This window comes from Oryctolagus cuniculus, chromosome 1, assembly GCF_051225735.1.
Source record: "Oryctolagus cuniculus isolate XC-2025 breed Fujian yellow rabbit chromosome 1, ASM5122573v1, whole genome shotgun sequence".
Taxonomy (NCBI): Eukaryota; Metazoa; Chordata; class Mammalia; order Lagomorpha; family Leporidae; genus Oryctolagus; species Oryctolagus cuniculus.
In genome coordinates this window covers 104106891-104133927 of record NC_142867.1, presented here as the reverse complement: position 1 = coordinate 104133927, position 27037 = coordinate 104106891, and the positions used below count along the sequence as shown (strand labels likewise).

Here is a 27037-nt window from a genome sequence, read left to right as displayed (position 1 = left end):
GTTGAGAGCTGAGGAGAAAATTAAGAGTAGGGAAGTAGAACTAAGGAAGGAATGGGGAGAGGAAGTTACAATTTCAGAGTAAAGTGACCAAAGAAGACCAAAGAAAATGCCACCGAGTCAACTTCTTAAGGAGGTAAAGACAAGTTCAAAGAGCCTAAGGTCATGAAGTAACAAGGGATTGCAAGGCAACAACTGTGTGCAATAGGGTGAGAAAGCAGGTAAACTATAAGAGAGGTCGGAGAGGTAAAGAAAGGACTTGTGTGCCACTGCAAATATCTTTCATATTCGTCTCTCCTATTCCATTCTTAATACATCTATCAGTTTAGTCTTTATTATTAATATAGCACCACTATCCTCTCACTTTACTGCTCAAATACATAATAGTCCCCTGGTGTCTAATACATTAAGTCCAAATTCTTTTCCTTAGAAATCAAGATCATCCCTTCCTCACTTCCCATATATCCACTCTAGAACAGATGGTCTATATGGTAGAATCCCATTTTTGAAGCACTATACTCTCATGATATTCTATCACTACAATGAACTTTTTTCGATTTTGCTGCCAAACCAAACCCTTATTTCCCGCAGTTCAACCAACCTTCTACCTTCCTATTATGAATTCTCCAACTATTCTCACTGGTCACCCCCCTAACTCTTAACCTATATAATGCAATACAGCAGACAATTAAGAGGCATTACCACAGAGAAACTGATCCATAAATGAATTTCATTTGAATAAAAATGCCTTCCCTCTTTTTCACATGTGTTACTTTCCCAAATGGACTCACATAGGAAAAAAGACTATGCTTTACGTTCCATGTTCCCAAAAGCATGTTATGCTAAACACTAAGTAGGTGGCCTTTTGGTCTCAGCTGCAGAAGTGGGATGATGAAGGGAAAATCATCATTTGGACAGTGTCACAATCAGACATGTTGTGTCACCACTACTGCTAAGTCCTACCAGCCTCAGAAGTCAAACTGTGGCAAATGTGGCTGCCCTGCCAAGCCCAAGAGAAAGTATAACCGGAATACCAAAGCTAAAAGACAAACACGACTGGGGCTGGTTGGATGAGGCACCTAAAAATTGTATACTGCAGATTCAGGTACGGATTCTGTGAACAAGCAACACCTAAACCCAAGAGGACAGCTTGATTTATATTGAGAATTTCAGCAACTAGTCACAAATAAATATTCTCCCTTTAAAATAAAAACAAATAAATAAATAAACATTAAGTAGGTGTTTGGTACTTAAATATAAACACTAAGTAAGCATACTTTCTTACCTATTAAAAGAGACACAAGTATTAGTTCATGGTGACTCAGCTAAGCTAAAAACTATCTACTGCAAATTCAATGTTAAGTACTTTTTTTGAAAAAAAATTTCTTTATTTGAAAGGTAGAGGTACAAAGAAAGACAGAGAGAGACAATCTTCCATCTGCTCATTCACTCCCCCAGATGGCTGCAATGGCCAGGACCCAGGAGCTCCTTCCTGGTCTAACACATGGGTGCAGGGGCCCAAGCACTTGGGCCATCTTCCACTGTTGTTTGAGCCATATTAGCAGGAAGCTGGACAGGAAGTAAAGCAACCAGGATTTGAACCAGCACCCATATGGGATGCCAGTCCCACAGGCAGCAGCTTAAACTGCAACATTACAATGCTGGCCCCAACTTTAAATAAGTTTTAATCAGGTGGTCAACACTGTGGTGTAGCAAGTAAAGCTGTCACCTGCAACACAGGCATCCCATATGGACAACTCGAGTCCCAGCTACTCCACTTGTGATCCAGCTTCCTGTTAATGTCCTAGGAAAGGCAGCGAAAGATGACCCAAATCCCTGGGCCCCTTCCACCCATGTGGGAAGAAGCTCCTGGCTCCTGGTTCTAGCCTGGTCCACCCCTGGCCATTACAGCCATCTGGAGGAGTGAACCAAAGCGTGGAAGACCTCTGTCTCTTGAACTCTTTCAAACAAACAAATAAATATTTTTAAAAAATTAAGTTCAATAAAAGCTTAGATATTCTCCAGGATACTCTGTACAAATTACAATTAAGATGACACCTATTTTCCATTACCAACTGGCATACTGTAACAGGATAACATATGGCTAAAATGTAAATGTTTAGTGAGAAAAAACAAAATTAATAATTTAGAGAATTGGAATTTTCCAGGTCTCTTACCTTATTAAGTTCTTTCCGTACTAACAAAACTTCTCCCATATTTACATCAATAGAAAGGTAATAATGAGGTATGGTTTGCTTCGATTGCATTAACCGCTGTGCAATAACCTAAAACCAAAGAAAATTTAAAAATTACTTATTTAGGTTGAGACAAGATCTTACCTAATCCATGGCTCTGTTTGCCTCTTCATTCTGCTCGCCAGTAATGCTTACCTTAAGCATTACTAGAATTGGAAGATGGAGAACTGCACCATCACATACCTCTTCTAACAGACTTAAAACACAATGCTTTATCCCAATCATTCACTGAGCCAAGCCAAACTTCTCTTAAATTAATCATCTGATATTCCCAACTGAAAAGGCCTCTCTTATTGTTTTAAACTATGGAAGCAGTTAGACAGCAGAGTAAAGATCTCCCCAGTAGCTTTGGTTCCAGATCATGGTAATGCTCTTACTCGTCGAATGTTGCTTATTGGTATATCTGTGAAAACACCTGTAGGAACTGGTGCCACTCCTGGACTAGGGGGAGGAACAGCAGCTGCTGGAGCCTATGTGGGGAAAGAAAAAACTTAGTTATAGAGATGCAGTTGGATAGGAGGATTCACTTTTAATGTTCTACAGCACAATAGGATAACTTTGATTGAAATAGCTTTCTATTTCAAAATAGCTAGTGGAAAGGATTTTAAATGTTCCCAACACAAAGAAATGATAAGTGCCTGAAGTGATATGACAATTATCCCGATCTGATCATTAGACATTGTATACATGCATTGAAATATTATGCTGTTCCCCATTATATATACAATCACTATGTGTCAATTAAAAAGAAAAAGCTCAGGGCCAGCACTGTGGCACAGTGGTTTAAGCCCCAGCCTGCAATGCCAGCATCCCATGGGGGTGCCAGTTCAGGTCCTGGCTGCTCCACTTCTGATCTAGCTCCCTGCTAATCCACCTGGGAAAGCAGCAGAGGATGGCCCACATCCTTGGGCCGCTGCACCCATGTAGGAGACCTGGAAGAAGCTCCTGGCTCCTGGCTTCGTATAGGCTCAGCCCAGGTCATTGCGGCCATTTGGGGAGTGAAACAGCAGATGAAAGACCTCTCTCTGTCTCTCTGTCTCTACCTCTCTTTCTCTCTCTGTAACTCTGTATTTCAAATAAATAAAATAAATCTTTAAAAAAATTAAAAAGCTCTTAGAAAATAGCTCAATCTTAATGTAAGATTAGGAAAGACTGACAGTGACTCTTTTTTCTTTTCCTTTTTTAAAATTTATTTGAGAGGTAGGGAAACGGATCCCATATTCTGGTTCACTTCCCAAATACCTGCAATGGTCTGATAGCCAAGAACCCAAATCAGATCTCCCATGTGTGTAGCAGGAATCCAACTACTTGTGGGCCATCACTGTTTGCATTGCAGGGTGCACATGAGCAAGAAGTTGGGATCAGGAAAAGAGCCAGAACTCAAAGCCAGGCACTCTGATATGGGATGCAGGTGTCCCAACCTAGCAACTTCACTGCCATACCAAACACTTGACTTTGTCAGTGAATTTTATAGATGCAAAGTAAAAAGAATAAAAGTTTTATAGAATAAAAGCTATTTTCTAACTACAGAGAACAAAAGAAACTTGTATTTAGACTGCTTTAGAGCTTAAATTTTTTTTACTGAGAATTCTAAAATCATGTTTTAAGTGTCATTCTTTGAGTCAGAGTATATTCAGTAATTAATCTATGTCAAAATAACTTTGTTATTACAAAATTATCTTCAAGAAAAGGAGTCAAGGCATTGTAAAACTGAAAGAACTAAGAAACATATAAACCAGCTAATCCATTACCCAAAAAATGTTAAGAAAAAACAAGGACAAATCTTTCATTATAAAGGAAACACCTAAAGAAATAAATCATTTTCCTTACTCCTACTGATTCTCTTGACACCTTATAAATCAAAAACGAGTTGGATATATGGATTTGATCTCTAAATGGACTAACCACACAAACCTTATAAATCAACTCGCAAATGTGTTTTGAAAACGAGGACCAAATGAGGAGAGAATGTATCTGAAAAATTCCAGTATCTTGGGGCCAGTGTTGTGGTGCAGTGGGTTAAACCACTACCTCCAACACTGGCATCCTACATGGGTGCTGGTTTGAGTCCCAGCTGCTCTACTTCCAATGCAGCTCCTGCTAAGGCACCTGAGAAAGCAGCAGAGGGTGGCCCAAGTGCTTAGGCCCCTGCACCCATAGGGGAAACCAGATGGAGTTCCAGTTTCCTGGCTTCAGTCTGGCCCAGCCCCAGGCATTGCAGCCAACTGGGGAGTAAACCAGCAGATCGAAGATTCTGTGTATGTGTGTGTGTGTGTGTGTGTGTGTGTGTGTGTATGTCTCCCTCTCTTTGTAACTCTGCTTTTGAAATAAATAACTCAAAAAAATTTTCAGTACCTCGACTCAAAATATATTTTGGATTTCATGTCAGTGTAATACATCACCTTTAATTTTGTATGAACATTTTAGCACACAAATATCTAGATACTGAAGTCACTGAAAGTAGAAGAAAGCATGATTCTGGATAAGCTACTTAATTCATAAATAATGTCTAAGAAGCAGGACAAAGTACTTTGAAGGGACAAACTATAAAATAAACAAACAAAAAAATACATGAGTAAGCTGTAACTCACAGGAGCAGCTTTAGTAGGCACAAAAGAGTCAATGTCTTTCTTGATGATTCTGCCATCTGGTCCTGTCCCTGGAAGAGATACATAAATACCACATATACGATGACATACTGCTGGTTCCCCAAGATCAACCTGTAATCCTGAAGTACAAGCGCCTAAGGGTTTGCTACAAAAACACTCTGAAGGGATCACAACTTTAAACCCTGTCTCTTAAGGTTCTTTCCCTGAGAATGCCTACCAATTTTTTTTTTTTTTTTTTAAGATTTAGTTATTTGAGGGACAGAGTTACAGTTAGAGAGAGGGAGAGACAGGGAGAGAGGTTTTCCATCTACTGGTTCACTCCTCAAATGGCCACCAATGGCCAGAGCTGGGCCAATACAAAGCCAAGAGGCAGAAGTTTCTTCTGGGTCTCCCATAGGGCTGCAGGGGCCCAAGCACTTGGGCCATCTTCCACTGCTTTCCCATGCACATTAGCAGAGAGCTGGATCAGAAAGGGAGCAGCTGGGACACGAACTGGTACCCATATGGGATGCCAGCGCTGCAGGCAGAGGCTTAACCTACTATGCCACAGCACTGGCTCCTACCTACAAACTTTTGCTAACTACTTTAATTCCAGAGTCCCCCTTCTTGATTGATAGTGGTCCTTTTAACTACTGCACTTTTTTTTTTTTTTTACATATTCCTCTTTAGAGTTTTATCTAAATTATACTTTTTTTTAATCTTCTTTACTTTTAAATTGGAAAAATACTGGCATAAGGATAATGCTGAGCACAGTGTATTTATGCCTTCAAAAGGAAAACTAGGGGCTGGTGCTGTGGCGTAGCAGGTAAAGCCGCTACCTACAGTGCCGGCATCCCATATGGATGCCAGTTCAAGTCCCGGCTGCTCCACTTCCAATCCAGCTCTCTGCTACAACCTGGGAAAGCAGAAGAAGGTGGCCCAAGACTTTGGGCCCCTGGCACCTGCATGGGAGACCTGGAAGAAGCTCCTGGCTCCTGGCTCCAGATCGGCCTAGCTCCAGCTGTTGCCACTGGGGAGTGAACCAGCAGATGGAAGACCTAACTCTCTCTCTCTCTCTCTCTCTCTGACTCTGCCTCTCTGTGATTCTGCCTTTCAAATAAATAAATAATTTTTTTTTTTTAAAAAAAGGAAAACTAAATGCCTCCTCCTCCTTCTTGTTAGTGGCAAACAAGCAAAACACCCTTTCTGAACCCTAAAAGAGATCTCATTTGGAATCTAGATTCACTTCACCATGCAGAATTCCCTTTGGGGTCAGGCATAGAAGTTAAGAGATGCTGTTTGGGACACTTCTATTCCATATCAGAGTAGCTGGGTTTAAGTCCCAGCTCTGCTCTGGATCCCAGTTTCCGGCTAATATATACCCTGGGAAGGAACAGGCGATGGCTCCAGCAGCTGGGTCCTTGCCATCTACATGGGAGATCTGGACTGAGTTCCCAGCTTCCAGTCTTGAGCTGGCCCAGCTCCAGGCACTGCTGAGCGAACCAGTAGATGGAAGTTCTGTTTAGCTATCTCTTCTCTACCTATCAAATAAATTGAAATGTTTTTTTAAAAAAGAATTCCCTTTGTAGAGGGTTGACAGATTTGGCAACAACTGCTTTGGACCAATCAGGCAAATCAGTTTTTTTCCCCAAAAAATAGCCTGAAAAACTCTCAATTGCAATTATCTCATCTTTTTTTTTTTCTTTTTCCCTTTATTTTCTTTTTTCTCTCTCTTTTTTAAAATATTTATTTATTTAAGAGAGAGAGAAAGAGTCTTCCATCTACTGTTTCAGTGCCCAGATGGCTGTGATGGCCAGCACTGGGTCAGGTTGAGAGCAGGAGCTTCAATCCAGGTCTCCCACAGGGTGGCAAGGACCCAAACACTTGGGCTTCTGCTGCTTGTCTCAGGCTGGATGGGAAGTGGAGCAGCCAAGCCATTAACCATGCCCATGTGGGATGCCAATACTGGAGGTGACAGTTGTCTCACTACACTACAATTCTGGCCCCCAGTGGTCTTATCTTTAGAACCATTCATTCCCTATATGTTTTCCCAACATTCAGAGCTTTCTCACAGTAGTCACAGTGGCCTGTGTTAGAGAGAAAGAAGGAAAACAAGTGCAGTGACACACATAAGAAAGGACTGCTAATGTTCTCTCAAGAGCTGTGACTTTATTTTTATTCAACTTCCCTCACTCTGTCCATCTCTCACCTCTTAGATTCAATTTTACACTCAAGTAGATAATGCTGCCCTTTAATTTTATGGAAATTTAGAATTTAGTTATTAGAATGCCTTTTATACCAGCCCACTTCTAGAAAAAAAACTGGTCAAATTTTGAGTTATCTTCCACACAGCAGATTTTTAAAAGGACTCTTGTGTGCAGTTCTTTCCAACTTCTTTCTTTCATTATGAAAGCTGAGTTGGTTAAGATTGTGTTCATCCTCCCCAGGAACTCTAGAAAAGAGGTGGCAGTACCCCTATTAGATCCACCTCCTTTATAAAAGACAGAAACTATAACCTTACCCTTACAACTAAGGCTGATTCAGGCGGAAAAAATCTTGTCCCTGCCATATAGTAAGCTCCAGCAACCCACAAGAGTTCCTTGACTGAGGAGAATTAGTTAGAACCTTTTAAATCCTTTTGCCTATCTCCCTCAGAAGGCACAACAGACCATCATAAAATAATATGGTACAAATGGAAGAACATTGGACAAGGAGTGAAAAAAGATGAGCACAGTCACTTAATTTTATTTGGTCTTCAGTCTCACTGATGGATGAAGACTTTAATACTCAAACCAGCCCCAACATGAAGAATGCTGTGAAAATAAAATGGACAGCAGAGTGGTTGTGTATGTGAGGGTAGGGGAAGCCAGCACTGTGGTACAGTGGGTTAAGCTACCACTTGCAAGGCTGGCATCCCATATGGGAGTGCCAATTCAAGTCCTGGATGCTTCACTTATCCAGCTCCCTGCTAATGCATCTGAGAAAGCAGCAGAAGACAGTCCAAGTGGTTGGGCCCCTGATGTCTACATAGGAGACCTGGATGGAGTTCCAGGCTCCTGGCTTTGGCCATTGTGGTGATTTGAGGAGTGACCAGTAGATGGAAAATCTTTCTCCCTCTCTCTCTGTAACTCTGCCTTTCAAATAAATCAATCTTAAGAAAAAAGTAAAGGAAAGAAAATGGATAATGAGGTAGGTATTGTGGAACAGGGGGTTAGGCTGTTGTGTGGGTCTGTGCACCCCACATTGCAGTGCCTGGTTCCAGTCCTGGCTGCTCTGCACTTGGGGAAAAAAAAAATAGTTTTATGTATTCAAAACGCAGAGCAACAGAGAGGCAGAGACAGAGAAATCTTCTATCTGCTGGTTCAGTCCCCAGATGACTGCAACAGCCCAGACTCAGCAGGCTGAAACCAGGCTGAACACTATCTGGGTCTCCCACATGGGTAGTAACAGTCCAAGATCTTGGGCCTTCCCAGGCATATTAACAAGGAGCTGGATGGAACTCAAATCATCACTCTTAGGGGATGCCAACATTGTCACCGGCAGCTTAACATGCTACACCATAACACAGGCCTCTACTCTGCACTTACGATCAGCTTCCTGCTAATGTAGGAGGCAGCAGGTGATAGCCTAAGTACTTGGGTTTCTGCCACCCATGTGGGAGAACTGGATGGACTTCTTGTTTGGTCAGTTCTAACCCTGGATGTTTTGAGTATTTGGGGTGTGAATCAGCAGACGAAATCTTTCTTTCTCGCTCTGTCAGTCTTTCAAATAAACAGTCTTTTAAAAAATAATGGATAGTGATGTGAAAACCGCTTTGCCCCAAAGAAATATAAAACACTATATTAGCAGCTTTGAGACTAAACTCTGAACATCAAGATTTAGGTCTTACACAGATCTTCCCTAAATGATTATATCGTGGTCAAATTTGCTAAGCAGTCTATCCCCCTAGTCACTTGTTCCCTAATTCTCCCCTAATTGGGGTGCTTCTTCTCTTACCTCAAGTTTTTCATGGTTGGGATGTAGGGTTAAAGGTCCCTAGTTCTCCTAAGCACTTAAATCTTCCTCCTCTCAAAAAAACCTCAACTCTCTTTGAAGTTCATGCTATCTGGCTCTATAACCTATGCCTCTCTGCTATCTGTCTCTCATCTACCAATTCACAATTATTCTCATTCACTCAAGTTAACTTGAATTCTGACCCACTGTCTTCTCAGGAACCAACATTTACCCAAGTCCAGACTTTTAAATTTTCACCTTCTCAGCTCTAACTTTCCCTTCCCATCCATAAGAGCAGCTCAAATCCTAGACCACATTACCACTAGTATGAGGGTACATCAAAAAGTTCATGGAAAATGGAATGAAATGATACATTTATCTTGATGCAAAAAATCTAAAGTCCATCTATAAATTTTTCATAGTAAGCATTTTCCACAAACTTTTTGAAGACCCTTTCTATGTACTGATTTCAAACAAAATTCTGCATCAAAATAAACTTTCCTTTTCATTCCAGTTTCCACAAAATTTTTGAAGTACCACCATACCTGTATATCTCTCATACCTAGAATTCAAGCAACCCTCTCTATGACTGCCATCTTTGGGGTATAATAAAAAATATGGAAGTACTTCCAAAAAGTTTGTAGAAAAGTGGAATTAAATAAGTTTACCTGGGTACAAAGAAAATGTTGAAATCTCTGAACAGTTTTTTCATAACACAAATTTCCCATGAATACACATTTCCACAGGAGTTCATCCAGGTTCCTGGCTTGAATCTCCTAAAAGTCTTAGAATTTCCTGAACGATAAGTGTCTTACTAGTCACAACAAGTCCCTATCCACACATCACAATTTATGCTAATGAGGTAATAAGGGTGGAGGCCTAAGACAGCATCCTCGTTAGGGGATGATCAGCAGAAAGAGCAAACACAAGATTGTAGGGCAAGAACTTTCAGTCTCTTTTCTCTCCTCTCTATATCCCTAACTCCAATTCCTGGGAGGGGAAGACCAGAGACCAAGTTCAATGACCACTGGTCAATGATTTAATCAAGCAACTCTTCGTAATGGAACCTCTATGAAAATAAAACTTTGAGGGGCCAACACTGTGGTATAGCAAATAAAATTGCTGCCTGCGACCCCAGCACCCTATGCTGAACAGCGGTTTGAGCCCTAGCTGCTCCACTTCCAATCCAGTTCCCTGATAATGTACTTGGCAAAGAAGCAGAAGATGGCCTATGTGCTTGGGACCCTGCACCCATATGGCAGACCCAGAAGAAGCTCCTGGCTCCTGGCTCCTGTCTGGCCCAGACTAGGTTACTGTAGCCATTTGGGGAGTGAATCAGCAGATGCAAATGCTCTTTCACTCTCTGTTACTCTGCCTTTCAAAAAATCTTTGTTTTTAAACATTTATTTTACTTGAAAGGCAGAGTTACAGAGAGGGAGATGGAGAGGCAGAGAGATCTTTCATCTGCTGGTTCACTCCGCAAATGGCCATGATGGCTGGAACTGGACTATTTCCAATCCAGGAGCTTCTTCCGGTTTCCCATGTTGGTGCAGGGGCCCAAGGACATGGGCCATCTTCCACTGCTTTCCCAGGTACATTAGCAGGGAGTTGCATTGGTAGTGGAGCAGCCAGGACTCGCACTGGAGCACATATTGGATATCAGTGCTCCAGGCAGCGGCTTAACCTACTATGCAACTATGCCAAAATAAAAATCTTAAAAAAAAAATAAAATTTTTTGAAGGGGGCCAGTGCTATGGCATAGCGAGTAAAGCTACCACCTGCAGTGCCAGCATTCCATATGGGCACCAGCTCAAGTCCCGGCTACTCCACTTCCAGCTCTCTGCGATGGCCTGGGAAAGCAGAAGAAGATGGCCCAAGTGCTTGGGCCACTGTACCCACATGGGAGACCCAGAAGAAGCTCCTGTTTCCTGGCTTCAGATCAGCCCAGCTCTGGCCATTGTGGCCATTTGGGGAGTGACCCAGAGGATGAAGACCTCTCTCTCTGCCTCTGTCTCTGTAACTTTGCCTTTCAAACAAATAAATAAATCTTTTAAAAAAAGATTTATTTTATTTATTTGAAAGAGTTACAGAGAAAGGTAAAGACAGAGAGAGAGGTCTTCCATCTGCTGGTTCACTCCCCAGATGGCCACAATGGCCGGAGCTGTGCCGATACGAAGCCAGGAGCTAGGAGCTTCTTCCAGGTCTCCTACATGGGTGCAGGGGCCCAAGGACTTGGGCCATCCTCTACTGCTTTCCCAGGCCATAGCAGAGAGCTGGATGGGAAGTGGAGCAGCCAGGACTAGAGCCGCCACCCATATGGGATGCCAGCGATTCAGGCCAGGGCTTTAACCCGCTGCACCACAGCGCCAGTCCCAATAAATAAATCTTTTTAAAAAATGTTTTTTGAATTGCAAGATTCAGAGAGCTTCCAGGTTGGTGAGCACATCCTGTGCAGGAAGGGTGATGTGGGAAGGTCGCATGCCCAAAGAGGGTATGAAAGCTCTGTGCACCTTTCTCTATGATACCTTGCCTTATGCATCTATTTGCCTGTCCATGAATTGTATCCTTCATAATAAAGTGATAACAGTAAGTAAAGTGCTTCTTTGAGTTCTGGGAGTTATTCTAGCAAATTATTAAACCTGAGGAAAGGGTCCTGAGAACCCCTGATTTTTAGTTAGTCACACATACAGGAGGCCCCGGGACTTGCAGCTGGAATCTGAAGTAGGCACTCTTGTGGGACTAAGCTACTTACTTAAATCTTTCCATGGCTTCCCACTGTATTTTAAATAAAATTCAAATTCTTGATCATGACCTGTAAGGTCCTTGATGTTCCTCTCATCCCTGTTTATTTCCAACCTCATGCCCTCCCACTAGGCTCCTTCACTTACTGTGCTCCATTATCACTGGCCTTCTTTATGTTCCTCAAACAACCCTCACTGTTTCCCCCTTCAGGGTATGCACTGTTGGTCTCTGTCCAAAATGTTCTTTGCCCAGTTCTTCACGTGGTTGGCCCACAGTTGATTCCTTCTCACCTTTGGGTTCATATCAAATGTCACCTCATCAGAAAGATCTTCCCCAACCACCCTGAAAGTAGTTATGACCTCACATCTATCTACTCTGTCACACACTAGTGTAACTACTCAGCTTATTTCTCTTAGCATTTATATCCCCTTATTTAACAAGAAAAAATTATCATGTTAGCTAATACCTAGATTATACTTTCTCTGTGCAAGTGCTACTCATTAATTCGTTTAATCCTCACAAATTATAAGACATTATTTTTATATTCAAATGAATAAATCAGGACAAAAAGGTCACAGAGTTAGAATATGACAGAGTTGACAATGGAATCCCAAGCATTTCAGTTCCAGAGCCAACATCCCACATGGGTACCAGCTCAAGTCCCAGATGCTCCACTTCCAATCTAGCTCTCTGCTATGGCCTGGGAAAGCAGTAGATGGCTCAAATCCTTTGACCCCTGCACCCATGTGGGAGACCAGGAAGAAGCTCCTGGTTCCTGGCTTCGGATCAGCCCAGCTCTGGCTGTTGCAGCCATTTGGGGAGTGAACCAGCAGAGAGAAGACTTTTCTCTCTCTCTTCTCTCCCTCTAACTTTCAAATAAATAAATAAATCTTAAAAAAAGAAATAAATGCATAGGCTAAACAATAATTTGCCTAAAGACATATTACTCAGCAAACAGGCCAAGATTAAACACCAAGTGGTCTGATTCCAGACTCTACTCTTATCACTAACCTGTACTTCTTTTTGGGGAGAAAAAAATGGATAAGCACTTTCTCCTGCCCTTGCCTTAAGGAGTTTCAGTTCAGTTCTACATGAATCTTATTATTTTTAAGTCATTTTAAATCACCCAACGTCATGCTTTGTCTTTTATAGCTAACATTCAGTCAACCTTGCATTAACAAAGATTTTTTAGTATTATATGGTCAAGTCCTATAATACAACTTTGCTGAACAAGCAGGTACATTTTCACCAACAGTTAAGAGTTCCCATGAGCACAGAATGAAAAGAATCTAAATTGTAGTGGCAGACTAAATAAAGCACAATAACAATTTCCCTACTCCTATGGGAGAAGATATTTCCTAGAGACATTTCCCTCTGTCACCCTCTCCCTACTGTCCCAGTTAAGACAATTACATACAGTTGAACTCACTGGTCTTAAGGAGGAAATTCAACTGACTTTTCACTCTCCGTAGAAACAGACTTACCTTTTACTTGTGTAAGATCAATGCCTTTCTCTGCTGCCAGCTTCTTTGCCAGAGGGCTGACAAACACCCGTCCTTTTGGTCCAGCAGGAGCAGCTGGCAAGGCAGCTGAAGGTGTAGGGGCAGAAGGCTGAGGAGTTGGAGCAGCTGTGGCCACCTTTCGAAAAAAGCTACAAATTATTAATTCATCACCACAGAGACCGGTCTGAAAGATTTAGTTTCCGTTTTATTAAGAAATTAAAACTTAATTAAGCAATGTTCATCTTTTTTAAAAGATCAGAATGAATTTTTTTTAAACTTTTAACCAACACAATATAGCAAAATGAATAGCAAGGACAATTCTTTATGTCCAGGACAGAATAAAGTTATCTTACTCTGTAAGGATAGGGAAACTTTTTTTTCTGACAAGGGTCATTTGGATACTACAAAATTAAAAAATACTACAAAAAATAAAAAATCAACTTTAAAATGAGCCTACTATAGATTAATTGAATTTTGAGTTCCACCTACAGTTGCCTTTGCAGGGCCAGACCAGATAATTTCGTGGGCCTTATACTGATAACAAGCTGGACATTTCCCACCCTGTCTATAAGTGGAATATAATACTTCTAACCAATATATAATATCCCTACAACCTTTTTTCATTTTAATCTCATATCACTTCTTTATTCCCATTCTTCTATACTTCCAACACGGTTTTTGTTTTTACCTTACCTAATTTCAAAATATAAAATGATGGAAGGTTCCATGTTCAAAGTATCTATCTATCTTTTTTTTTTTTTTTTTTTTTTTTTTTTTGGACGGGCAGAGTGGACAGTGAGAGAGAGAGAGGGAAAGGTCTTCCTTTGCCATTGGTTCACCCTCCAATGGCCCCACGGCCGGCGCAATGCGGCCGGCGCACCGCGCTGATGCGAAGGCAGGAGCCAGGTGCTTCTCCTGGTCTCCCATGGGGTGCAGGGCCCAAGCACTTGGGCCATCCTCCACTGCACTCCCTGGCCACAGCAGAGAGCTGGCCTGGAAGGGGGGCAACCGGGACAGAATCTGGCGCCCCGGCCGGGACTAGAACCTGGTGTGCCGGCGCCGCAAGGCGGAGGATTAGCCTAGTGAGCCGCGGCACCGGCCAGTTTTTTTCTTATAGCTCTTTTCTGCCTGCTATCTTGAGTCCTGCTGAGAGCAAATGTGAGGTGACATGTTCTCTTTCTGCTTTAGGTGTAGATATGCTCCTGGAAGGTAAGGTTTCATTCGGCATTTTCTGTTTAATTTACCAGATAATCTGTCACTTTCATTCCTGTTGGTATTTACATATTATAGAGGAACAAGCATATCTTTGTAATACATTGACAGAATATGACTTGTTTAGCATAGAATTTAGTATGCCACTATATGTGTCATAGCATACACTGTTGATCTATAACATGAACTTGTGTTAACTGCAAGCCAAATAACATGTATGATGACGATTCTAGATGCTAGAGTTATGCGACTTTAGATGAGGTACACATTTCTGTCAGAGAAAACCTGATTCCTAATATTGCTGGGTGTTTATGAGGAGCTGGCAAGTGGCAATGTTGATTTAAGATACTTTGGGCCGGTGCCGCGGCTCACTAGGCTAATCCTGCGCCTTGCGGCGCCGGCACACCGGGTTCTAGTCCTGGTCGGGGCGCCAGATTCTGTCTCGGTTGCCCCCCTTCCAGGACAGCTCTCTGCTATGGCCCGGGAGTGCAGTGGAGGATGGCCCAAGTGCTTGGGCCCTGCACCCCATGGGAGACCAGGAGAAGCACCTGGCTCCTGCCTTCAGATCAGCACAGTGCGCCGGCCGTGGCGGCCATTGGAGGGTAAAACAATGGCAAAGGAAGACCTTTCTCTCTGTCTCTCTCTCTCACTGTCCATTCTGCCTGTCAAAAAAAAAAAAAAAAAACTATCCACCCTGAGGTTAACAGTGCAGCATGACACACCCTCTAGAGACAGCCACAAATGTCAATGAACTGTCTCCCTCATTCACAGGATCTTGGCGTTGAAAGGAATGCAGGGCATCACCTAATTCCAAGAGCATGCCTACCGGGGGTGGGACAGGCGGTGGTGCTTGCGGTTTTAAATCAGCCACTTCAGTCGGCCTATAGTCAGCAAATGCCGATATATCTGCTTCTTTTTCTACAATGATACAGAGTGGTGTTCCTAGAGGGACATCTCTCGTGCCTTCAGGGATCAGAATTTTTGCCAGATAGCCTTCTTCCTGCACTTCAAAACCTGAAACAGAGAGGGGAAACATTATGGCACTTAAAAGAACCCACTACCCCTCTAGACTCACAGCACAGTTTTAAGCTAAAGGCTTTTCTCCTAGCTGTTGTACCTCTTTGCATGCTATCTAACCTCTGTGTCTCTGTTTCCTTTTTTAAAAAAAGATTTATTTATTTATTTTGAAAGTCAGAATTACAGAGAGAGAAGGAGGAAGACAGACAAACAGACCTTCCACCTGCTGCTTTACCCACTATGCCTCAAGGCTGGCCCCTCTATCTCACTTTCTTGACTTTGACAATGAGGATAATAGTACATTTGACCCTTTATAGCCAAAGGTCTGGATCCTCATATTCAAAGAACCTTGGGTTGAAAAGGTTACATTACTGCTGACATGTATGTGGGGACTTCAAAAAAGTTTGTGGGAAATAAAATTAAAATTTCAAAAACAAATTTTGCAAAACTTTTTGGGGCAGGCATTGTGGCATAAAAGGTAAATAAAGCCACTGCCTGAGACCCCAGCATGCCATACAGGTGCCAGTTTATGTCCTAGCTGCTCCAGGCTAATAGCTTGGGAAAAGCAACAGCAGATGACCCAAGTGTTTGGGGCCCTGCTACCCACGTGGGAGACCTGAATGAATCTCCTGGCTCCTGGCTTCGGTCTGGCCCATCCCTGGCCATTACAGCCATCTGGGGAGCAAACCTGAGGATGAAAGAGCTCTCTCTCTCTCTCTTCCTCTATCTCTGTAACTCTGATTTTCAAATGAATAAATAAATCTTTAAAAAAATTTAATTCCATATGTTTCTTAATTCACATTTTTCCATGATTTTTTTTAAAGACTTATATATGTATGTATGTATTTGAAAGAGCACAGAGAGAGGGAGGGAAAAATCTTCCACCCACTGGCTCACTCCCCAAATGGCTATGAAAGCCAGGTCTGAGCCAGGCTGAAGTCAGAAGCCAAGGACTCCATCCTTGTCTACTATATAGGTGGCAGAGCTCAAGGACTTAGGCCAACTTCTGCTGCCTTCCAAGGCACATTAGTAGGAAGCTGGATTGAAAGCAGAGAAGCCAGGTCTCGAATTGGCACTCCAACAAAGGATGACAGTGAGGTAAACAGTGGCTTAACCTGCTGTGCCACAATGCCAACCCATCCATGAACTTTCTGAAGACCCCTCATATTATGTAGTTACGACTGTGATGGTTGCATCTACACTGAACATGTACAGACATTGTTTTCTGAAACCAATCTCCCTTGGATATTGAGGAATGATCATCTGCTAAACCTGAGTTTTCCTTATAAAGAGTGGTTAATTAAAAAAAAAAAATCTACTTGAAAGGCAGAGCTACAGAAAGAGAGGAAGAGACAGAGAGAGAGAGAGAGAGAGCTCTCCCATCTGAAATGGCCAGGACTGGGCCAGACTGAAGCCAGGAGCCCAGAGCTTCATCCGAGTCTCCCACATGGGTACAGGGGCCCAAGCACTTGAGCCATCTCCTGCTGCTTTCCCAGGCACACTGGCAGGAAGCGCAATTAAAGTGGAACAGCTGGGACTCAAAGTGATGCCCATATGGGATGCCATATGCTTTACCTGCAATGCCACAATGCTGGCCCTGAGTGGTTAGTCTGATAGTTATTAAAAAACATCGCCAACAGCAGCCCCCATACTGACTCATCCAAAACAGTGTCAGCTGTACTGCTAGAGATCAGGTCTACATGGATGTCAAATTAAGAGAGTTACCAAGATAGTAATGCAGCATTTCAGCCCTAAAAGAATACACCAGTATTATATTAAATACTGCCATGGGAAGACCATTACTGGGATTTCTCTGGTGTTAACAGCTTATATTCTACTTAGCTACTACTCTTCTTGCAAGGAACTCAAACAGTAAGAGTTACAAAAGTAAAACAAAAAGAAGCCATCGGAGAGGCTAAGTACTGCCTTCCAGATCTTTGATTTCTGTGATACTGTACCTCTCCTTGCTAAATATATCTCTGATGAATACTTCCACTTCCCTTGAGAATTAAAACTCAAAAAAGGGGTCCAGTATTGTAGGGCAGCAGGTTAAGCTGCACACTGAGATGTCAGCATTACATATCAGAGTGCTGGTTCGAGTCCCTGCTGGGTATTGTTTTGTTTTGTTTTTGACAGGCAGAGTGGACAGTGAGAGAAAGAGAGACAGAGAGAAAGGTCTTCCTTTGCCATTGGTTCACCCTCCAATGGCCGTCACGGCCGGCGTGCTGTGGCCGGCGCACCGCGCTGATCTGATGGCAGGAGCCAGGTGCTTCTCCTGGTCTCCCATGCGGGTGCAGGGCCCAAGCACTTGGGCCATCCTCCACTGCACTCCCTGGCCACAGCAGAGAGCTGGCCTGGAAGAGGGGCAACCGGGACAGAATCCGGCGCCCCGACAGGGACTAGAACCCGGTGTGCCGGCGCCGCAAGGCGGAGGATTAGCCTAGTGAGCCACGGCGCCGGCCAAGTCCCTGCTGTTGCACTTCTGATTCAGCTTCCTACTAATGTATCTGGGAAGGCAGCAAAAGATGTCCCAAGTGGTTGCCCCCCAACAACCATACAGGAGACCAGGATGGAGTTCCTGGCTCTGGCCTGGCCTATACCTGGCTATTGTGGACATTTACAGAGTGAACCAGCAGGTGAAAGATCTCTCTCTCACTCCTTTTCTGTCACTCTGCCTTTCAAATAAACAAATCTTTAAGAAAAAAAGACAATTATGTTTAAAAAGAAAAGGCACTTGGGCCACAATAAAGTTTAGAGTTTGATCAAGATAATATTTCTCTAATGATTAGAGCCTCTAGAGTAACAATCTCTATAGTGAGAGTGACATTGAATGAAGAAGCAAATCTAATTCCAAAGTTTTATTTGCCTTTATTTTTTTAAAAATAGAATACTCTCTTTAAAAAAAATCTTACAGGAAGTACAATATGCAAAGAGATAAAAAGGAATTGTTCTGGTGAAGTGTGAGAGAAAGCAGGACACCGTAGGGTCCTACTCTTTACTTCTCCTTTGCCCTTAGGAGCCATTATGAAATGATGGGGTTTTCAAAGACAATCTGGGGCCGGCGCCACGGCTCAATAGGCCAATCCTCCGCCTAGCAGTGCCGGCACACCGGGTTCTAGTCCCAGCCGGGGTGCCAGATTCTGTCCTGGTTGCCCCTCTTCCAGGCCAGCTCTCTGCTGTGGCCCGGAAGTTCAGTGGAGGATGGCCCAAGGAGAAGCACCTGGCTCCTGCCTTCGCATCAGCACAGTGCGCCAGCCACGGCAACCATTGGAGGGTGAACCAACGGCAAGGGGAAGACCTTTCTCTCTGTCTCTCTCTCTCACTGTCCACTCTGCCTGTCCAAAAAAAAAAAAAAAAAAGACAATCTGGGGGCTGGTGCTGTGGCATAGTGGGCTGAGCCTCTGCCTGAGGTACCAACATCCCATATGGGCACTGTTCAAGTCCTGGCTGTTCCTCTTCCAATCCAGCTGGCTGGGGAAAGCAGTGGAAGATGGCCCAAGACTTTGGGCCCCTGCACCCATGTGGGACACCCGGAAGAAGCTCCCGGCTCCTGGCTTTGGATCAGTCCAGGACTGGCTGTTGTGGCCATTTGGGGAGTGAACCAGCGGATGGAAGAGCTTTCTTTCTGTCTCTCCCTCTCTGTGTATGTGTAATTCTACCTCTCAAATACATCTTTAAAAAAAACCAACATGTCAACAAGGGCATACATGAAATATATGAAACTATGAAAACAACTTAAAACCTAAACCCTGGTTTTAATTTTTTCTCAAAGTCATCTTAAGTTTTTTGGTGTTTTCCTACCCTGGTGATGAAATTTTCTCCTGTTTTCTTTCTTTGTTTTGCTGAGTTTGAGAACAGTCATTCTTACATAGCTTGTCAGTAACATAATAACAAAGCTAAGAAGCAAACTCTGGCCTTAGAATAATCTCTGAGTCGGCATACCCTTGACTCAGTGAATGCAGTATGGAACTGACAAATCTGTCCAGGCACATTTTTGTTTTTGTGTAAAACATCCTGTCCCAGGAAATGAACACTAAGAAGTATAAAGTTTTCGTAGTATCACTCACTCATTTACAGGAAAGGATGGCAATCCTCTTCCTCACTGGAATACTCAGTGTCTCAACCATTAAGAGCAGAAGAAATCTCACCTATAGTGGCCTTGTCAGTCTCTATCTCTGCCAGTAAGTCTCCTTCATTTAGCTTTTCACCCACTTTTTTTTCCCATCTCTGAACTGTGCCCATGGTCATGGTGGGAGAGAGGGCAGGAAGAAGTACCTGTAGAAACAAACACATTACTGCTTAATACTAGGACATCTTGGGCATAACAGAACTCAGGCAAGTTTATGTAATATCATGAATGACAGTAACTATGACAATCCATATAGTTATCACAGCAAAAGGTCAGTGCCTCAACGGCTTCCCATGGGCTAAATCATTCTTCAAATACTAACCTTTATGATATCTAATCCAGCACATGACAAATATTTCTTTCAGACAGCTAAAATTACTTCCTCAGTTAACTAAGCACAGAGCACCTTTTCATCTTTAAAAAAATAAAAATAAAAAAAAAAAAACAGGTAAAGATGGAACATTTTTATTTTATTTTCAGAATGATCTTGGTCCAGATCATTCTGCCATAATTTTACATTGCTCTGCACTTAGGCATCTGTCTCTTCACACACAGGTAACTGCCTGTGTTCCAAATGCTCAGATATCTTCCCAAGATTAAAAAAGAAAAAAAAATATATATATATACTAAAAACAGTTGTTTGGTGACTATAGTTATTAACAATGTATTTTAGGGGACGGCCCCATGGCTCACTTGGTTAATCCTCTGCCTGCAGTGCCGGCATCCCATATGGGCACCGGGTTCTAGTCCCGGTTGTTCCTCTTCCAGTCCAGCTCTCTGCTGTGGCCCGGGAGGGCAGTGGAGGATGGCCCAAGTGCTTGGGCTCCTGCACCCGCATGGGAGACTAGAAAGAAGCACCTGGCTCCTGGCGTAGGATTGGCGCAGCACCGGCCATGGCAGTCATTTGGGGAGTGAACCAACAGAGGGAAGACCTTTCTCTCTGCCTCTCTGTCTACAACTCTACCTGTCAAATAAAAAATTAAAAAAATAAATAAATAACAATGTATTTTATTCTTGAGAATTGCTAAGAGGAATGGATTTTTGAATGTTCTCACACACACAAACACACATAATAGTGAGTATGTAAGGGAATCCATATGTTAATTAATTCACTTCAGCCATTCTACAATGTACTATTTCAAACAGCTCATGGAAAATGTGTATTATGAAAAAACTATGCATGGATTTCAAAGTTTCTTGCACCAAAATATAAACATTTTAATTCTATTTCTCTGCAAATATTTTCAAGTACTTTCATACAGCTATCAAAATATAAACATATCTATAATGAAAATATATCAAATTTTCACTTGACAATTTTTTTTTTTTTTTTTTTGACATGCAGTTTGACAGTAAGAGAGAGACAGAGAGAAAGGTCTTCCTTTTCTGTTGGTTCACCCCCCAAGTGGCCGTTATGGCCGATCTGAAGCCAGGAGCCAGGTACTTCCTCCTGGTCTCCCATGCGGGTGCAGGGCCCAAGTACTTGGGCCATCCTCCACTGCCTTCCTGGGCCATAGTAGAGAGCTGGACTGGAAGAGGAGCAACCGGGACAGAATCCGGTGCCCCAACCAGAACTAGAACCCAGGGTGCTGGTGCCACAGGCGGAGGATTAGCCAAGTGAGCTGCAGCACCAATTTAATTATTTTTAAGAACAAAATAGAGCAAAAAATTATTATAACAGTCATTTCCATCCCAACAAAACACAAACACCAGACTAGTTGATTAAATTAAAATCGCTGGGGCTGGCACTGTGGCGAAGTGGGTTAGTGCCCTGGCCTGAAGCACCAGCATCCCATATGGGCACCGGTTCAAGACCAGCTGCTCCAACTTCTGATCCAGATCTCTGCTATGGCCGGGGAAAGCAGTAGAAGATGGCCCAAGTCCTTGGGCCCCTTCACCCGCGTGGGTGACCAGGAAGAAGCTCCTGGCTCCTGGCTTCAGATCAGCGCAGCTCCAGCCATTGCTGCCAATTGGGGAGTGAATCATTGGATGGAAGACCTCTCTCTCTCTGCCTCTCCTCTCTCTGTGTAACTCTTGACTTTCAAATAATTTTTTTTTTTAAATCACTTTCTTACAGGGGGAAGGTGCTAGTGTTCTTATGTTCTTAAAGCTGTGCATACAAAATACATGAAATATTATCTTTACATAAATAAATCTGAAAAAAGTTGCTTCCTTGTTTATATGGTTTGTGTGTCCACTGAATTCGGATGTTATTCTGTAAATAAGGATTTCATTTGCTGTCTTCTTAGTCTTTTGTAACTAATTAGAAATAGCATTATAATGAAATAAAAATAACTTCATTGGGGAGCGGGTCAGCAGATGAGAGCTCTCTTTTCCCTCTGCCTACAAATAAATAAATAAGATAAAGGACAGCTAGTTTTTATTCACTTCCAATACCTAAAACATACAAATATACATAGTATTACCCAAATATCTAATAAACGAATTTAGTTTCTTAGAAACTGATTTAGTTAAGATAATCAACAATGATCGCACTCACTGCCTTCAACTTTGATGCAATGCTATTACATATGTCTAGTCTTTAGTTTTTCACTGTTGGTTTTTTTTTTTTTTTTTTTTTTTTTTGACAGGCAGAGTGGACAGTGAGAGAGAGAGACAGAGAGAAAGGTCTTCCTTTGCCGTTGGTTCACCCTCCAATGGCCGCCGCGGCCAGCGCGCTGCGACCGGCGCACCGCGCTGATCCAATGGCAGGAGCCAGGTGCTTTCCCTGGTCTCCCATGGGGTGCAGGGCCCAAGCACTTGGGCCATCCTCCACTGCACTCCCGGGCCACAGCAGAGAGCTGTCCTGGAAGAGGGGCAACCGGGACAGAATCCGGCGCCCCGACCGGGACTAGAACCCGGTGTGCCGGCGCCTCAAGGTGGAGGATTAGCCTAGTGAGCCGTGGCGCCGGCATCATTGTTGGTTTTCTCATTTATGAATACTATAGGACTACTTCACCCGCTCTTGGAAAATAGACCACCACGCGCCAAGGGAAAACATCAACTGGGGACTTTCATTCACAGACAGCAGGTCTATTATAACTCCTACATGTACACAGAGTAGAGAGAAGTAAAAATTCTGCTCAGAATCTGTGACATAATGTTCTTGAGTGGGAAATACAGGTATTCTGCGTGCTACTCCAAGGCTGAGAAATGTTGAAGGAGCAGTTCAAGTTCACCTGGATACAATTAAGAAAAAAAGTTGTCAATTTTCATATTTAAATCCCTGTATACTCCAAAAATGACAGAGGTTAACCACATTTAATGCCAGTTTCCAAAATGTAACAGTCTTCTATGAAAAATAATGACTAAATAACAAACCATCCAGAGCAGACTCAGAGGCTGAGCCTCACCTGCATGTGAGGGGGATATGAGCTCCCAGGAGCCTGAGCAGAAGGTGGAGGAGGTGAAGCAGCGGGGGCCGGTGCGGGGGCCGGTGCGGGGGCTGGTGCCGCTGCAGCGGAATCCAGCGTGTAATTCTTAAAGGCCTCAATATCCTCAGGCCTAAGGAAGAGACAAAAGGCATAAATGTAAGAGGGTCATCACAGATTCAGCTCCCACAGAAGAAGTTTTCCAAAGTCTTTGACTCATTATCTCTTAATTCTAAAATTAAAATACACCCTAAGTATAGAAGTTTCATGAATTATGGGAGTATTACTCACTTTCCAACTGTGATACAGATGATTGCTCCCACTGGAACATCCCTGGTACCTTCAGAAACAAGTATCTTTGCCATGTAACATTCCTCCAGGCTCTCAAACCCAACAGTGGCTTTATCAGTTTCAACCTGTTAACACAAAAAGCAGTATTGGGGGCTGGTGCTGTGACGCAGAGGATTAAGGCCTTGGTCTGCAGCACCGGCATCGTAAATGGGCACCAGTTTGAGTCTCAGCTGCTCCACTTCTGATCCAGCTCTCTGCTATGGCCTGGGAAAGCAGTGGAAGATGGCCCAACTCCTTGGGCCCCTGCACCCATATGGGAGACCTGAAGCTCCTGACTCCTGTTTTCAGATCGGTCCAGCTCCGGCCATTGCAGTCTTCTGGGGAATGAACCAGAGGATGGAAAACCTCTCTCTCTCTGCCACTGCCTCTCTATAACTCTGCCTTCTAAATAAATGAATAAATCTTTTAAAAAAAATCAGTTTGACTGGAGGCTGTCATTGTGGCATAGCAGGTTAATCCTCCACCTGCGACAATGGCATCCTGTATGAGCACCGGTTTAAGACCTGGCTGCTCCACTTTCAATCTAGCTCCCTGCTAATGTGCCTGGGAAATCTGCAGAAATGGTCCAAATGCTTGAGCCCCTGCACCAATGTGGGAGACCTGGAAGCTCCAGGCTCCTAGCTTCTGCCCAGTCCAGCCCCAGCCATTGCAGTCATTTGGGGAATAAACCAAAATATGGAAGGTATCTCCCCCCACCCCATAACTCTACTGTATAAATAAAAATAATTAATTTAAATTAACAGAAATCAGTTTGACAGGCTGCTGACAACTTATCTAAGCAATATTCTCTAGTATCAAAGTTTTTTTTAGATTTATTTGTTTATTTGAAAGCATTAGAGAGAAGGAGAGGCAGAGAGAGGGGTCTTCCACCCACTGGTGGACTCCCCACAACTGCCAGTGCTGAGTTAGGCAGAAGCCAGGAGCCAGGAGCTTCATGCTGGTCCCACAAGTGGATGGCAGGGGCCCAAGCACTTGGGCCATCTTCCACTGCTTTTCCAGACCATTAGCAGGGAGCTGGATTAGAAGTGGAGCAGCAGGGACCCGAACCAGCGCGCTTGCGGGATGCTGGCATTGCAGGTGGCAGCTTGCCCCACTATGCTGTAACACTGGCCCTCTGATACCAAGTTTTGAAAACCATCTCAGTTTCTAAACCAAGGGGCTAACTACTCATGCAGAAAGACAACGTCCAGTCAGTCTCCTCTAACTCATCTCCGGATTTTCAAACCACTTACCTCTGCAATTAGGTCACCCTCATTGATTTTTTCCCCTTCTTTTTTTTCCCACCGGGCTATGGTGCCTGCCTGCATTGTGGGGGAAAGGGAAGGCAATGGAACCTGGAAGAGAAAAAGGAGAAAACACCGAATTTATAAGTAGTTACTCAACTGTCGATATGGTTTAAAGTTGCGTTCCACTCAACTTCATGCAAAGGACTTCCTGAGTCCCGTTACACACCCGGCACGGGGGACACAAAGGAAGCTCCGGCCCTCCGGGAGCACAGGGGTCCCAGTGACAGGCTTCCCCCTCCAAGCCCTGTGGGTCTCACCAAGCACGAATCGACAGAGGGTTCTGCAAGCAGCCCCTGGCTTGGAGCGCTCCTTTCAATGGAACACACCCCTGGAACCGCGGGAGCTTGGACAAGCAGCGATGACAGCTACTGGGAGAAGCTGCGAGATCCCTGAGGCCTCCGAAGGATTCCGAGACCAAACGGCCTGCCTGAAGGACAGCCGTGTCCCGAGAAGGGCGAGTGGCGGTCTCACCTTCTGATGCGGAGGGAGACTATAACAGCGCCGGCCGGCCGAGCCCAAAAGCTGCAGCAGTAAGCGGTTCCGCGGCGTGGCGCCAGAGCTGGGGCTCCACCCGCACAGTCCCCGGACCCCGCCATACACCGCGGTTGCTCTGCTGCAACGAGCCGGAGCCGGACCAGACTGCGGGGCCACGCACGGAGCTCCGGGTCCCTCCCGCAAGGCCGTCCACCGAGCCCCGAGTCCTGCCCTCGGGGCGGCATTCTGGGCCCGTCGCGCACAGACGCGCCACATAATGCCACCGACTCCCGCAGCCCACAACCAGCAGCGTCTCCGGAGTGACCTCCGCAAGAGCAGCACGGCTCTGCCGTCAGCCACCCCGCGCTGCCGCAAGCTGTCGTAAAACGGGCTCCGGAGATTCACTCCACCCCCTTCCCCAGGCCGAGAAGGTGAGGCGTTGGACCCCTTCCTTCCTTCTTTTCCAAGAGCTGGCCGGGGACGCGACGGGTGCTTCCTCGTGGCCGCGGGGCAGGGTTGTTCCAGTCCAGTCCAGGCGGACGCGAGTCGGGGAGAAATGAGGGGGAGGGAGTGGAAAGTGTTCCTGAGGGTAGTACGGAGCCTAAAGAGACGCCGGGACCACGGCCGAAAGGCAGTGCCGTGGAAAGGCGGAGAAAGGCGAATGGGGGCAGAGTGGTCTGAGAGGGCTGGGTTGCCTGGGCTGGCCACGTTTTGAGGAAAAGCTGGGAAGCAGGAAGCAGAGGATTTCGCCGAGGTGCCCTTCGCTTCTGCGAAGCCGAGTGACCTAGGGACTTGGGGCCCCGCTCAATGAGAGCTACATGGGTTAAAAAAAAAATTAGTTTCTGGTTTGTAGCCCCACCGGGAGCTGGAGTGATCAGGCTTTCCAGCCCCAGGGTGCCAAGGACCGCCAAGTAGAAGATCCATCTCTACATTCTGTTGTGTGAAGATTCCAGTTCACAAAACGGATTTGTGCTAATCCCGAATTTGAATAGCTACAGGTTCTGCTTGAAGAGTGTACCAAAACTGAACCGTAAGGCAGTGAGGTGAGAAAGAACGTCTGTGTCGTTTGGATGTCTCCCCAGACTTTGGCGTAGTACACCGGGTACGCAGTGGGGGCCGAATGCGTAGCTTTGGAATTAATGAGTGAAACGCCGTCTAAACACTTCTATTGTAGGGTTATCATTTCATAATTAGAAAACACTTCATCATTGCTAAGCTGAAGCGGATATAAGATTAGGAGAAAGCCGGTACCGTATTTGTATCACCGAGTCCTCAGTATGCACACAGCCCAAGAACACAATAAGAAATTAGAGGAAAAATAATTGACAGATTTAACCTTGCTAGCAATTAACTCGGAAAAATAAAATAGGAGATACGATTTCATACCTACTTAAGTCAGAAATGTTTAAGGAGGCACAGCTGCCTAACATAAGTGAGAAATAAAATTTCAAGATTAAGAAAAATGTATTTGAGATATAAAGAGTAGGGCAATTATATTGTTACAGTTACATAAAACCATACTTATGAGTAACCAAAGCAGCAATGGAAGAATAATTTAGTGAAAGGGCTTATCCTGTTAACTTTATTATAATAAAGTATTTTAACTCTCTTGAATTGACTAAATACCTTGCTATTTCCCACTGCATTTAAATTTTTTAAAATATTTATTTATTTGAAAGGCAGAGTTACAGAGAGGCAGAGGTAGAGAAAGAGGACTTCCATCTGCCGGTTCAGTCCCCAGATGGCCGCAACGCCAGAGCTGTGCCGATCTGAAGCCAGGACCCAGGTGCTTCTGGGTCTCCCATGCTGGTGCAGGGGCCCAAGGATTTGGGCCATCTTCTGCTTTCCCAGGCCATAGCAGAGAACTGGATCAAAAGTGGAGCATCTGGCTCGAACCGGCACCCATTTGGGATGCCGACACTGCTACCCTCTAAGCCACAGCATGCGCCCCTGCATTTAAATGTAATCACTTCACAATTACTAAACTTATGCTTGGGTTGCCAGCATCTCATTGGAGTGCACAGGTTTTGGACTTCCAATTCCAGCTCCCTGCTAATGCACACCCTGAGAGGCTCAACTGCTTGAGTCCCTTCCACCCACATGAGACCCAGTTTGAGTTC

The 27037-nt window shown here is 44.1% G+C and overlaps 1 protein-coding gene and 1 long non-coding RNA gene across 7 annotated transcripts in view; one reads left to right on the top strand and one right to left on the bottom strand.

Moving 5' to 3' along the window:
* DLAT (dihydrolipoamide S-acetyltransferase) overlaps positions 1 to 25282 on the bottom strand; it is a 36024-nt gene extending 10742 nt beyond the window's left edge. Inside the window, exons 1-10 of the mRNA XM_017343359.4 lie at positions 24915 to 25282; positions 24390 to 24491; positions 23098 to 23222; positions 22789 to 22939; positions 19455 to 19581; positions 15116 to 15303; positions 13060 to 13213; positions 4844 to 4911; positions 2630 to 2722; positions 2175 to 2282 (exon numbers count right to left, since the gene is read on the bottom strand). Coding sequence (XP_017198848.2) covers positions 2175 to 2282; positions 2630 to 2722; positions 4844 to 4911; positions 13060 to 13213; positions 15116 to 15303; positions 19455 to 19581; positions 22789 to 22939; positions 23098 to 23222; positions 24390 to 24491; positions 24915 to 25193 — 1395 coding nt within the window. The 5' untranslated portion in view covers positions 25194 to 25282. The remainder of the gene's footprint in view (positions 1 to 2174; positions 2283 to 2629; positions 2723 to 4843; positions 4912 to 13059; positions 13214 to 15115; positions 15304 to 19454; positions 19582 to 22788; positions 22940 to 23097; positions 23223 to 24389; positions 24492 to 24914) is intronic.
* LOC127483215 (uncharacterized) overlaps positions 25209 to 27037 on the top strand; it is a 32092-nt gene continuing 30263 nt past the window's right edge. Inside the window, exon 1 of one of the 6 annotated variants that reach the window (XR_016234670.1) lies at positions 25209 to 25348. This is a non-coding gene — a long non-coding RNA (uncharacterized LOC127483215). The remainder of the gene's footprint in view (positions 25349 to 27037) is intronic. The other 5 variants (XR_016234671.1, XR_016234666.1, XR_016234668.1 and 2 more) reach the window with 5 other exon arrangements.